General features: G+C 43.3%; 1 protein-coding gene across 1 annotated transcript in view; it reads right to left on the bottom strand.

The window, feature by feature from the left end:
- The window catches only part of LOC119406429 (zinc finger protein OZF-like), a 54795-nt gene extending 44396 nt beyond the window's left edge, over positions 1 to 10399 (bottom strand). The window contains exon 1 of the mRNA XM_037673175.1: positions 9853 to 10399. Coding sequence (XP_037529103.1) covers positions 9853 to 10399 — 547 coding nt within the window. The remainder of the gene's footprint in view (positions 1 to 9852) is intronic.
- Positions 10400 to 12127: the final 1728 nt, after the last annotated feature.

The following is a 12127-nucleotide window of genomic DNA, read 5'->3' as shown; positions in this document are numbered from 1 at the left end:
ATTTGTGGTGGCTGTCTCAAACTGAGCGCAATTTGTTAACATAGCAACGTGGGCGAGACGGCCATTCTAGTTTTCTGCCATGTACAGTGAGAAAAAAATAACTATTTAGGTTTCACTAAACACTATTAGAATCTGTACCCTTTTTCTTTGGTAACTCCTGAATATGTCTGTATAAGTATGATGGTATGATTATGAAGTATGATGGTAAGATGATGGCATAAGTATGTATGATATAGATGTATGAGCAATGCATATCTAATTGTTCACAATTTTTGAACAGATGTTTCACATGTATGGATGAACATCTTGACCTTTACAATGATTCTCAAAAAGTCCGTGCTCGTATTTCGCACGGGTTCTTTCTTTCATTATACCATTTATTGTTTACCCTTCCTGCAAACATGCAAAAAAGTATTGCCAGTATGTCCTAAAAATATAAAAAATACATAAATATACTAGTCTTTCGGTTAATTCAAGCTATGAGACATTTGAATGGTTCAAAAGGCAAATGTGGAGTGGGCTCACAAATAATATACCTCGTTATTCATTAATTGTAGTTTTTAATTGATATGTAGTATTATGACATAAAGGCAAACAAATCGAAGTGGAAAGCACTGCCAACATAGTTCAATATGTAGATCATCGGACACGTAATTAAACAATTGCGGTTTTGATCCCCATCAGTGGAGATTTTTTTTTTTTCCACCAGCTTTGGGAGGCACAGGTTTCAATTCCCAGGGCCTGTGGTCATTCACTAGCTTTTCCAACAGAGCGAGTCTTACTTAAAAGTGATGCACGGTAGTGTGGATACTCATTTCTCAAGAAGGCAGCCTCTTCCTCGCCATTAATGCCATTCTCCCTCGTGAATTGCCACACTAAGTTACTTTCAAAATCTCAATCTACTCTCTGTCACCTCCAATCAACAAGCTCTCCCCATCCTGGCACACCTCCCCCTCTTTGAAGGAAGCCTGTAGACCACTCACTTTTTATGGCTTCTTGTTTGCATGATGACGGGTCACATGATCCAGGAGTTCCTGTTTCCGTGAAAAGGATGCATTGCAGTGGTCACAGGAAAAGCGACACTCTCCTGTGTGGGTGCGTATGTGGAAAACAAGGTGCTGTTTCTGCGAGAATGACGCATTGCAGTGGTCACAGGAAAAGGGACGCTCTCCTGTATGGCAGCGCATGTGCCTATTGAGGTGCGCTTTCTGCGAAAATGACGCATTGCAGTGGTCACAGAAAAAGGGACGCTCTCCTGTGTGTGTGCGAATGTGTTCTGTGAGAGAAGGCTTCTCAGCAAATGCTGCTGGACACAAGTGGCACTGGAACGGGCGCTCGCCTGTGTGTCTGCGAAGGTGTCTTTGCATGTGTCCCTTTTGCTTGGTCTCATAGCTGCACTGACGACAGGAATGCAGTCCGTCTTGTACAGAGACGAGTGAATGGTACAGCTCATGGGATGCGCAAGAAGAGGAACCTGCAAAGCCACAGGGAGAACAGAAAGGAAATACAAACCACGTGACACAGATTGTCTGCAACTGGACTACAACACCAGGCAATGAAGAAAGGTTGCTGCACTTGTGAATGAAGTACACCATCACAGTCGTCTATACAAAGAAAATGTTACTGCAGTAGTAACCGTGCAATGACACAACATGTTTTACAAAAGTTCCTATCTCTCTGTATGTAAATACTGCGAAAACATGCGAAACATGCGAAACATACATGCGAAAACGTCGAGTGAATGCATGCACAGGGATGCGATCTAAACGCAATTCTGATACTATTATCTAAACAGCCAAATTTCATAGATTAGGCCACCAGCCTAGTGAAGTATTAAATGCGAAGCATTTCTTAGCGAACCTCTGGCACTTTGAGCGTTTCTATCTATGTATATATCTATCTATCTAGCTGCCTACGCCTGGGTGCTCTCGTGATCGCCTCCTTAACTTGGTGTACACCAAGATTGGCATGGGAGGGTAAGAGAATTTGACAAATATAACTGTCGGGTCACGATATGAATAACGTCGCATACGTTGTCAAACCCTTTCCTCCAGACACGTGAGGCACATACCCGTTTACCATGGGCCGCGGTGTACGGGTATGCGCCACAGGCATAGGTCGGCAAACTCACTCGCGAGTCGATTCACTCAGACTCAGATCAACCCATGAGTCTGAGTGAGTCCGGTTGATGGAAATTTTAGGGAGTCCGAGTCCGAGCGAGTCCGGTTGAGAAATCTTTTGGCGAGTCCGAGTGAGTCCGGTTGAGGAAAACTGGCGAGTCTGAGCCCGAGTGAGTCTACTGCAAAGGATATTTGTTCAGTGAGTCTGAGTGAGCTCCACGTTTTACTGCCGACCTATCGTCCCATCCCCTCATCTTCAGCAATACTATCAGCCTGATATCGACTGACGTTTATACTCAAGTCTATTCACACATATCTCAATGCACTAGTGTTCATGCGCCACCTCAATATTTATTGATCGGAGTCGCAAGTTAAGGTGGAGGGAGGGGGAGGGGGCAGCGAAGTGTCATCATCTTCCCCCGCAGACTCTTTCATGTAAAGTTCTTGATAACATATATCTGGTGTGCGTCGCGTATTTCACAAAAATGTCCTACTGGATTGAAACCACTGATATCTCATATTTGATGGTACAAGATGAAATGGCATATCGCAGAGCATCGATTATGTGAGAAATTGGTGTTAAAAAAACTTGGACCATCTCCCCGAAGGGAAACCTGTTGGGATGCGAAGCAGCAGCGGTGCGCACGGCGTTGACCCGGTTGAAACGGGCGTCGACGCGGGTGCTGGAAGGACGGTTTGAAGCGAAACTCGGTGTAGCGTTTACTCAAGTAAACGTTTGTCTGAAACGCAAAGACACGGGAGGCGGCTGGGTTTCATGTAAGTTTCATTAAAGCGTTTTGGCAAGACTTCATAGTCGTTGTTTATTCAGAATCGAGACACGGGCGCTGGACCGGAGCAGGCGCGCGTTTCGCCTTGACTACCACGGGTGAAGCGAGAGAGAAGTGACACGTTCAGAGGTGTTGCGAGCGGGCGGAGCAGCCGGCAGCTGCGGGCACTACGGCGAGCATGCTGCGGGTGAGGGAGAGTGTGACGTCAGCACGCACCTGCGAGGGAAGCGTGCGAGGGGAGCGTGGCGTCAACGCAATGCTGTGGCGTGACCTACTTGGCAACGCTCCAACACCTACTGCGAGGGGAACGCGTTGTGGCGCATGTGTACGGACGCACGTAACGTACGGCGTTACACACGTGAGTCAAAGAGCTGCTTCGCATCTAAAAGCGTTGACACCATCATCGAAGCAGCTAATTTTACGATAACGGACTCATTAGTCAATTAACTCAGACTCAGATCGAGCCGTGATTCTGAGTCTGAGCGAGTCCAGCTGAGTGTCATCATCTTCCCCCGCAGACTCTTTCACGTAAAGTTCTTGATAACAATATCTGGTGTGCGTCGCGTATTTCACAAATATGTCCTACTGGATTGAAACCACTGATATCTCATATTTGATGGTACAAGATGAAATGGCATATTGCAGAGCATTGATTATGTGAGAAATTGGTGTTAAAAAGCGTTGACACCATCAACGAAACAGCTAATTTTACGATAACGGACTCATGAGTCGACTTACTCAGACTAACTCAGATTCAGATCGAGCCGCGATTCCGAGCCTGAGCGAGTCCGGCTGAGTAATATTTTGGCGAATCTGTGTCCGAGTGAGTACGGTTCAGGAAAATTTCGGCGAGTCTGAGTCCGACTGAGCCGTAAGCAGAAAATACATTGAGTGAGTCTGAGCGAACTATACTTTTTTTTGCCGAACTATGGCCACAGGTGATTGACAGTTTACATCTACCCAGGAACGGCGAGAACAGAGATTGGTAATTTAAATGTGAGAGTGTTAGGAAAAACTGACATCGGCAGCTTTGACCGGATGAATAGAAATAATTAAAATTAAGATTCCAGCAGGAATCGAAACACAAGCATTCTGCGTGGCAATCAGGTATTGAACCACAGAGCCACGCCAGGTCTATAAACTGGCTTGTAAAAACAGCCTATGCAGGCGTAATGTCAGTGCAACGTCAATTGTGGCTGTGGTACTGGCTATCTAATTTTACAAGAAAGCAAGAAACACTACATATGTACTTCTACAATACAGGCGTCATATCAGATTAACATCTGTGGTTCCAGTGTTCGCTCCACTATTATAACAGTCTAATAAATATTACATTTGTATTCCTATGATTCCGCAAGCTATACTGAAGCATTGCGCTAGCCCGGAGGAATACATTAACGAAAGTTGCGTATGATATTCACATTATTGCACCATAAAGTGCACTCAGTTTCGATAATACTGACGTATGTAGTCTAACAGGAGTGCTGACATTACGTCGCACCATACGTTACCCTTTAAACGCCAGTGCTGTCGACGTGCCTGGTAAGTGCCTTGTTCCCGTCTTTGTGCGCTTAACGGTTTCATAATGTCAGTGTACCAACTAGCTCGGACCCAGCCTCTTATTCAGTGCCTGGTAAGCCAACGATGTGCACACAGCTACTACACTTACAAAAACACCTCGATCCACCTCGTAACGCTTGGCTCAAAACCACGAAATACAGCATAAAAGAACTCGCCGACTGCTTTGCATGAAACCGATTCCCACAACCGTGGAATCTGCCCAATTTTTTATTGTACAGGCTGTTTCACACTTAGGGGAAATCTCGGAGCGCCTGGCATCGCGATGCGATAAGCGCTGCAATCGTGCGCCGGCAGCAGCTCGCGCGTGCGCAGACGCTTCAAGGGTGTAAAGTTGTACATCTGCGCACGCGCGAGCTGCTGACGGCGCGTGGTTGCAGCGCTGGCCGCATCACGATGCCATGCGCTCCGAAGATTTCCCCTAAGTGTGAAACAGCCTGTACTTTCTTTTCCCATAGAAGTATCCATAAACTGCTGAACACCAACCGAACAACTTCATAATTCAACACGTGAAGTATAAGAAATAATATATGAGCAAACAAAGTTAATAATAAACAAGCTGCAAAATATGAAAAAAGGAAAACAAAACATTTACAAGAGATAGAATGATATCACAGTTTTTGGTGGTCAGAAATACTGGCGCATTAATGTGGATTGCAGAAAAAATTGTTTCTCTATGTGCACTTGCAATGTTTACACATTGCCCATTAATGTCTATCCTGCTTCAATGAAAGCATAATGGTGCAATAAAATATAAAGTAACCTATGTAACATATAATGTTTCAGACACTTACACAACCCCACATATGAGTACATATTCTACATTACCACAATGTATAACTAATTAGAGTAAAATCTCATTAGTTTGGATTTCAAGGCACCGGGAAAAGTGTCCAATTTAACCAAATGCCAAACTATCGAAAGTATAAATGAAAATACAAACAAATACCTCTTACAGCAATACAGTTTCATTTTCTTGATGGATATGTAAATCCTGTACTTATTTTGCATAAGAGAATTGAAAATGCCCCAATTTTAGATGTGAAGCATCTTATAGCAGAGTTCCATCCGGTGGTGGTGGTGGTGGTGTGCGGCGTGACCACCCTTACTGCACATGCGCAAACCCTCCCCACTTCCCCTCTCCCCACCCCTTTCCGCCTCCCCTCTCCTTCCCCCTCCCCCTCTTCATTTTTTTGTCATCCTGCGACGTTCACCATGCGCAAACGCTGCAAGACTCCCATTTATAATCAGCCTGAAATGGGCTCTGCACTGCACTCTCACCTACCGCCACCACCCGCTCCACGCGCATGTGCTTTTTTGCAGGTAAAATGGCTGGCAACTGATTGTTCATCCATCACCATGTAGCAAGCAGGTTTTACGCCAGCATGACGACCGTGGCTGAGAGCTTTTGATCCTCAACGCCTTCCGCCATGTTTGACATCTGTGACATTGTGCGCGCACAATGTGGGCATCAAGTGAAAACGAAGCTGCTGAGTGCCGGATCCACATGTGGACAAAGCCGTAATCACTAACTGATGAAGACTGGGATATGGACAGCAGAGCCTCGTTTCGATTGTCTGTGAATGCTGCTTTCATTTTTTTGCGCGGCACATTTGCGATGCTTCGTGCTCAGTGTGCTCCAATGACCATCCAAATTAACCAGGTTCAGGTCAAATATGACAAAATTAACGAGAGCTTGATACCATTAAACAATGCATATTCTGGCCGGGACCACGAAAGATGCCTGAGTAATCAGATTTGCCGAATTAGTGAGGGTCAAATTAACATGCTTTTACTGTATACTGAATGAAGACGATCAATATACATTGATCCTCAATTATAAGGCCATCTTGATATGCCAGAATGGTCAAAGTACCTTGGATACATTACAAAACAATGCACTCAATTCAATGCACTGCTTGCATTTTAAGCATCACTTAAGAGGAAACGAAAAAAGTTAATGAATTTTGTCCACATTATTTCAATGTTTTGGTGATTTGAAAGCACAAAACAGACACATACACAGAGGTTTTAGAGGCAAAATGCATACTAAGGCAACGTCAAACTGCAGCTGTACACTTATACTATGACTATTACTTTATATACTGCAGTGTAAAACCAAAGTGCCACTACCAAGCGTTGTGGTTACTTGTATACAAAATTGTTTCTCTTAGCACATAAAGATGTGTAAAGATGTTCATTAATAAATACCTAAACTGAACCAGTACTTCGTAAGACGGACTCGATTAGTTTACACTGATGATTGAGACATATACATTGCATTTAAATCCATTACATTCTTCCAAACTTCAATTGGCCAACAGTGCAGGAATAGAATAGTCAATTTCACTCGTATAAATATAAAAATCCTTAGCAGCAGTCCATAGACATGCTCCCATCACCGTCACAATGTCATGTTCACCGTGTATTAAGCTGCAACAAAGGCATAAAATGGTGATGATCTTGAAGAAAAGGCTGGTGCATTGTGTTTCTGGCAATATCCAAAGCATGCAACTTCGTCTCTTCACAGAAGGGATGGACAAGCCTGCAACAGCACACAGACCACTGTTAAATCCAGCACAAACAACACAGTACACTCAAACATACTTTTACCCTTGGCATCACCTAGGCTTGATCATTAGAAGTTCCCTAACCAAATACATCTTTTAGTACTGTAATTGAGTCACTACTCTTTCAGTAACTAATTTGATGTAACTATTCATATTTTTGAAAAGGCAATCTCTAGACATAGGCAAATACAAGTTTGAGCACTTGAATTTGGAAGGAAGTATGGAATATAACGTATGTAGTGGTGCGATGCAGCAGCATATAGGATATGAATGCCGAGTGAACCAAAACGTCTAGTATCCGTTTCCTCATTTCAGCACACCATATGTGGGTACACTATAATAAACGGAGCTGCTGTCGCTAAATAAAATTGGGTGCATTAACCGTAGATGCCAGGAAATCAAATGCTTAGACAGTTTCTTTTACGTATAGCAGGACATTTAGGAGGTGTCTTTCTTGAGTCCGAGCAATAATGATGTGCTGCATTACGAAGAGAACACACATGCGAGACTTAATTCAGTGAGTAAATACAATTTTGTGCATTATGCTTTTGTACAACCCTGTCCCTCTTTCCCATGGACACATGGAATGAGTTTCCAGGGTTGTTACTGGGGTGTTCACACTGAAAGGAGGAGTGATCAGCACAAATTTTGGAAAAAAAAAAAAAACTAATGTCAGTGAAGATTAACAGCACGCACAGGGCTGCAGAGGATTCACTGAGAGACAGGCCAGATCATTCTGCATGCTGGAATGCAAAGGCAATCTATTACATTTCACTGGTTTTCTTTAGTAGTCGGGTTTAATGGCGCAAAGGCTACAATGGCTATAGAGCGACAAGGCAAAGCAACAAGTGACAAGACAAGGCAAGATATATATGTATCGGTGTGATCAACAACAACGACAAACTGTAATGTGGCTATAAAAGGGCCTGAAAACCTGCGCACTAAATGTGCGTAAAATAAATAAAAATAATCATATATATATGATAATGGCATAAAACATGTGCAATGAATGTCAAACATGTACTTTTAAGAAGCATATACTGTGACCATGGATACTAAGAGTGTTTCCGTAAAGACAGCGATCATTTTAAAACTGTGACAGAAATTATTTGCTTTGTTAGTGTGTAAAATGAATCTAGCTTTCACATGATGTTAGTGGAGATATCATGAGCAGTCATGATACAGTAGACAAGTAAAAAGAAAGCTGGCACATAAGATCACAGTAAACCAAGGGCTACAAATGTATCTATTGGCTTCACATCAAGTAGCCCTACCGTGGTAGAGACTGACTACCCACGAATACCACCAAAATACACGCTAGTATGGAGCTTGTTGATTTCAACAACCTATTGCCTCTGCCATTGCCTCTGCCACAAACAGAATGTCCCGAACAAGCACTTTCAGATGTTGGCGCGGCACATCAATCTCGTCAGGACTGCTTCGTTGTGCGACTACTGCTGCACAAACATCTCCGTTCTTGTTCCAATCAATACCGACGTAACCCGACACCCAGCAAACTATTATTTGAAGCGCTTCAATTTCATAATTAAATGCTTTTCAAGATCAGTCAGGGCTGTTTTTTATATGGTTTGCCAGAGTGCAATGTACGCGCAATGCTGAATGAATCTGTAAATACGACTGCTTTCTTAATATTTCTCCCAACAATGTATTTTATGGCAGTTAAAATCTGCGGTAAAGATACTAGTATGGGTGATGAGTCTGCGTGAAGAAGTGAAATTTGGGCCAATGACAGCTGCAGCTACCGAGTGCACTCTACAATGGCATAAACAGTGGATGGGTTAGAATTTCCATAACTTGGAGCTCATCCAGTGGTTACTTGTATTTCTAAACTACGATGGATTAAAAGACATTGCCTACAGTGTATGCTGCAAAACCAAAGCTAGAAAAGCCTACTTAAAATATTACTCAAATGTAATATACAAAGGAATGAAGTGGTGGTTCCTACAAAATCAGCGTAAAAATAAAAACATTCATGACATCCTTTCAGAAGACTTGAACACAAATTGTGCTTTCTAAAATAAACACTGCCTTTCCAAATAAAAAAAACGTAGTCTGAGCCACTCTACCCCAAAACTACAGTAATTATGGCGAACTAATGCTAGAAAAGTGCAATATGTAAAAGGTGCAGTATAAGGAATGAAGTTGACAAATGTGAAGTAATATGCAATACAAAGAGACAGTATAATTGAAGAAAGTTTGTCTTTGAATGCAGAAAAATTCAATGTTTGTACAGTATCTACTGCACCCTAGAACGATTGCATCTTCTCTGCACAGCATAACACAACCTTTGTCTGTAAAGTTCCGAGACTGAGTCCATTAAAAAAAATGCGTTTAACATTGAAATCATTTGTGCAGCACTCCTTCGAAATAGTCTCTTTTGCAGTCTATACACAGCTTCTAACACTTCTTGAGGTTTTGGAAACAGTTGGAAAACGCTTATTTTGGCAGGGCTGTCAGCTCCTTTGTCGTGGCGTCTTGAATGGCCTCCACGCTCCCCATCCAGTGACCTTTTAGGGCTCTCTTGACACGAGGAAACAGAAAAAAATTGCATGGGGAGAGGTCAGGCTAGTATGGCGGATGGGGAAGTACAGTAATGCTGTGCTTGGCGAAAAATTCTGTCACAGTGAGGGCAGTGTGCGGCCTTGCGTTATCGTGGAGAAGGCTCCATTGGCCAGATGTCCATAAGTCAGGGCGACGGCGTCATAGTCATCACGCATGTGTTGGAGCATGCAGATATAAAACTCCTGATTCACTGTCTTCTCTTGAGGGACGAACACATGGTGATGACACCGCTGGAATAAAAAAAACTATCAGTATCGTCTTTGTTTTGGTCTTCTGTCGCCGCATGCTTCTCAACGCCGGAGAGCTTGTGGACCACCATTCGGCGCTCTGCCTCTTTGTTCGAGGATTGCATTGAACACCATGTTTCGTCTTCAGCAATGATGCTGCCGATGAATACAGCATCCTTCTCTGCCTCTGAGAGCAGATCAGCGCTCACTGATGCCCGTGCGTCCTTCTGGTCCTGTGTGAGGGAGTGCGGCACAAGTCTGGTATTCAGCTTTCGTTTCCCCAAGTTCTCATGCAAGATTTGGTGGCATGTTGTCATACTAATGTCGAGAGCATTCGATAGCGTGCACACTGTAATGGTGCGGTCTTGCTGTACGATCTCCCTGATCCGAGCCACGTTGTTTTCATTCCGTGAGGCTGCAAGGCGCCCCTGCCTTGTGTCGTCTTCCACCCACTGAAGTTCTCCCCGAAACAAACCTCTTGTGCCACTCAAAAACTCGCGCCTGCGATAATGTCTCGTGGCTGTAATCGTCATGAAGGAGCTCATACGTCTGTGTGGCTGTCTTGCCAAGCTTCACACGTAATTTTATGTTAGACGTTTTTTTAGGTGGACGTCCATCTCTCAACATTCACCACAGCAGAATGCGCAGACGACTGACTAGTGACAACGTATTTTTTTACATGTAGTGCCATGTAGTGGCTGCCGCAGCAATTAACATCAATAGCTCAGATTAGCCCGAAAAGACGGTGCTACACATACGCACCAAGATTTGTTTTGGGGAATCATTTCCAGAGAAGAAAATAAATCAGTCTCGAAACTTTATGGACAAAGGTTGTATAAAAACAATACAATTTCATACTTTGCTCCGAAGGCACTGAAATTGCTAAGGATATATGCTATCTCAAATGGCATTGAAAGGCAGAAGCAGACTTGAGCATATCAACATTAAAAAACATGACAAGTTCTCTTTTTTCATAGCAACCTGAAATATCTAACTATCTAAGCAAGTCAAGGCAAGCTAAAAAAGCACCAGGCCTGCACGGAAAGCACAGCACAGCGAAAGATGGAAAAGCGGCATTTCTAGATCCAGTTGTAAACTCTCTTGGGGCTACTAATGCAAGTACACGTTCAAGGTACCCACTACGCCATAAATCATAATTTTTGTGAAGTTGGGAAGCACCGACTACGCCACTATTCGTTATTTTGTGGAGAAGCGAGGTACCCGCTACACATCTGTAAACCATTATGAGCACTTTGTGATGCAGCAGCTGATGATGAAGATTCATGGCCGAGCCCTTTGTAATTGGTTGGAAGCTTTAAACGACCCACTATTTACGTAATTCGCATTGTGTGATGCCCGGTCGTTATTGCACTCTCCTACCACGCTATATAACATATGTTAACGTGAGAAAACGAGAGAGAGAGAAAGAACTTTATTGAGGCCCTGAGAAAATGGATCGTGGGGGCCTTATGGGCTTCCTTGGCAACTACCTAATACAAATACACTTGCGAGGTAAACACTATGCTATAAATCATCATAATTTTTGTGATTTTGTGAAGTAGGGAAGCAGCCACTATGCCATTTTTCGTCATCTGCAGAGAACCGCAGTACCCGCTACACATCTGTAAGGTATTATATGCGCTTTGTTGATGCTGTGCCTGACGATGAAGAATTATGGCTGAGCCCTTTGTTGTGCAGTTCACTTGTGCGACGCCCAGTTACAGAATTTGCATTGTGCGACGCCTGGTTGTTATTTTGCTCTTCTACCACGCTATATTCCATATGTTAATGTGGTTCCTTCCCGACACGAAGCCTGTATAGGTCCTTTTTGCAACAGAGTTTCAAGCACTGGCATGGCTCTATGGTAGAATACTGGGCTTCCATGCAGAGGGCCCAGGTTCAAACCCCATTCCATCCTGGATACTTTTTCTTTTTTCATTATTTTTCTGATATCGTGCCATAGCAGTTACAGACACCGGCAGTGGACAACTACAGCGCCAAAAACAGCTGCTGTTGTGATCTCATAACAGCTTTCGCTGTAAAACAAGGAAAACATTCTCTACATATGGCTAGAATTTTAAGTGGAAAAGGTGCACATATTAAATATAAATACTTCTTGCACATTGAAAAACACTCTCTTCTCCCTCTTATGACTAGTATTCCAAGTGGAAAAGGCGCACATATTTAAATACTTCTTGCACGTTGACTGCTTTGAACAAATTGGTTGACAATGGGTAAGCACAACTTCGGCCAGATACCAG

Source organism: Rhipicephalus sanguineus, chromosome 10 (assembly GCF_013339695.2).
Source record: "Rhipicephalus sanguineus isolate Rsan-2018 chromosome 10, BIME_Rsan_1.4, whole genome shotgun sequence".
Classification (NCBI taxonomy): domain Eukaryota; kingdom Metazoa; phylum Arthropoda; class Arachnida; order Ixodida; family Ixodidae; genus Rhipicephalus; species Rhipicephalus sanguineus.
Note: the sequence above shows the minus strand (reverse complement) of the source record. Positions and strands in the feature narration are given on the sequence as shown.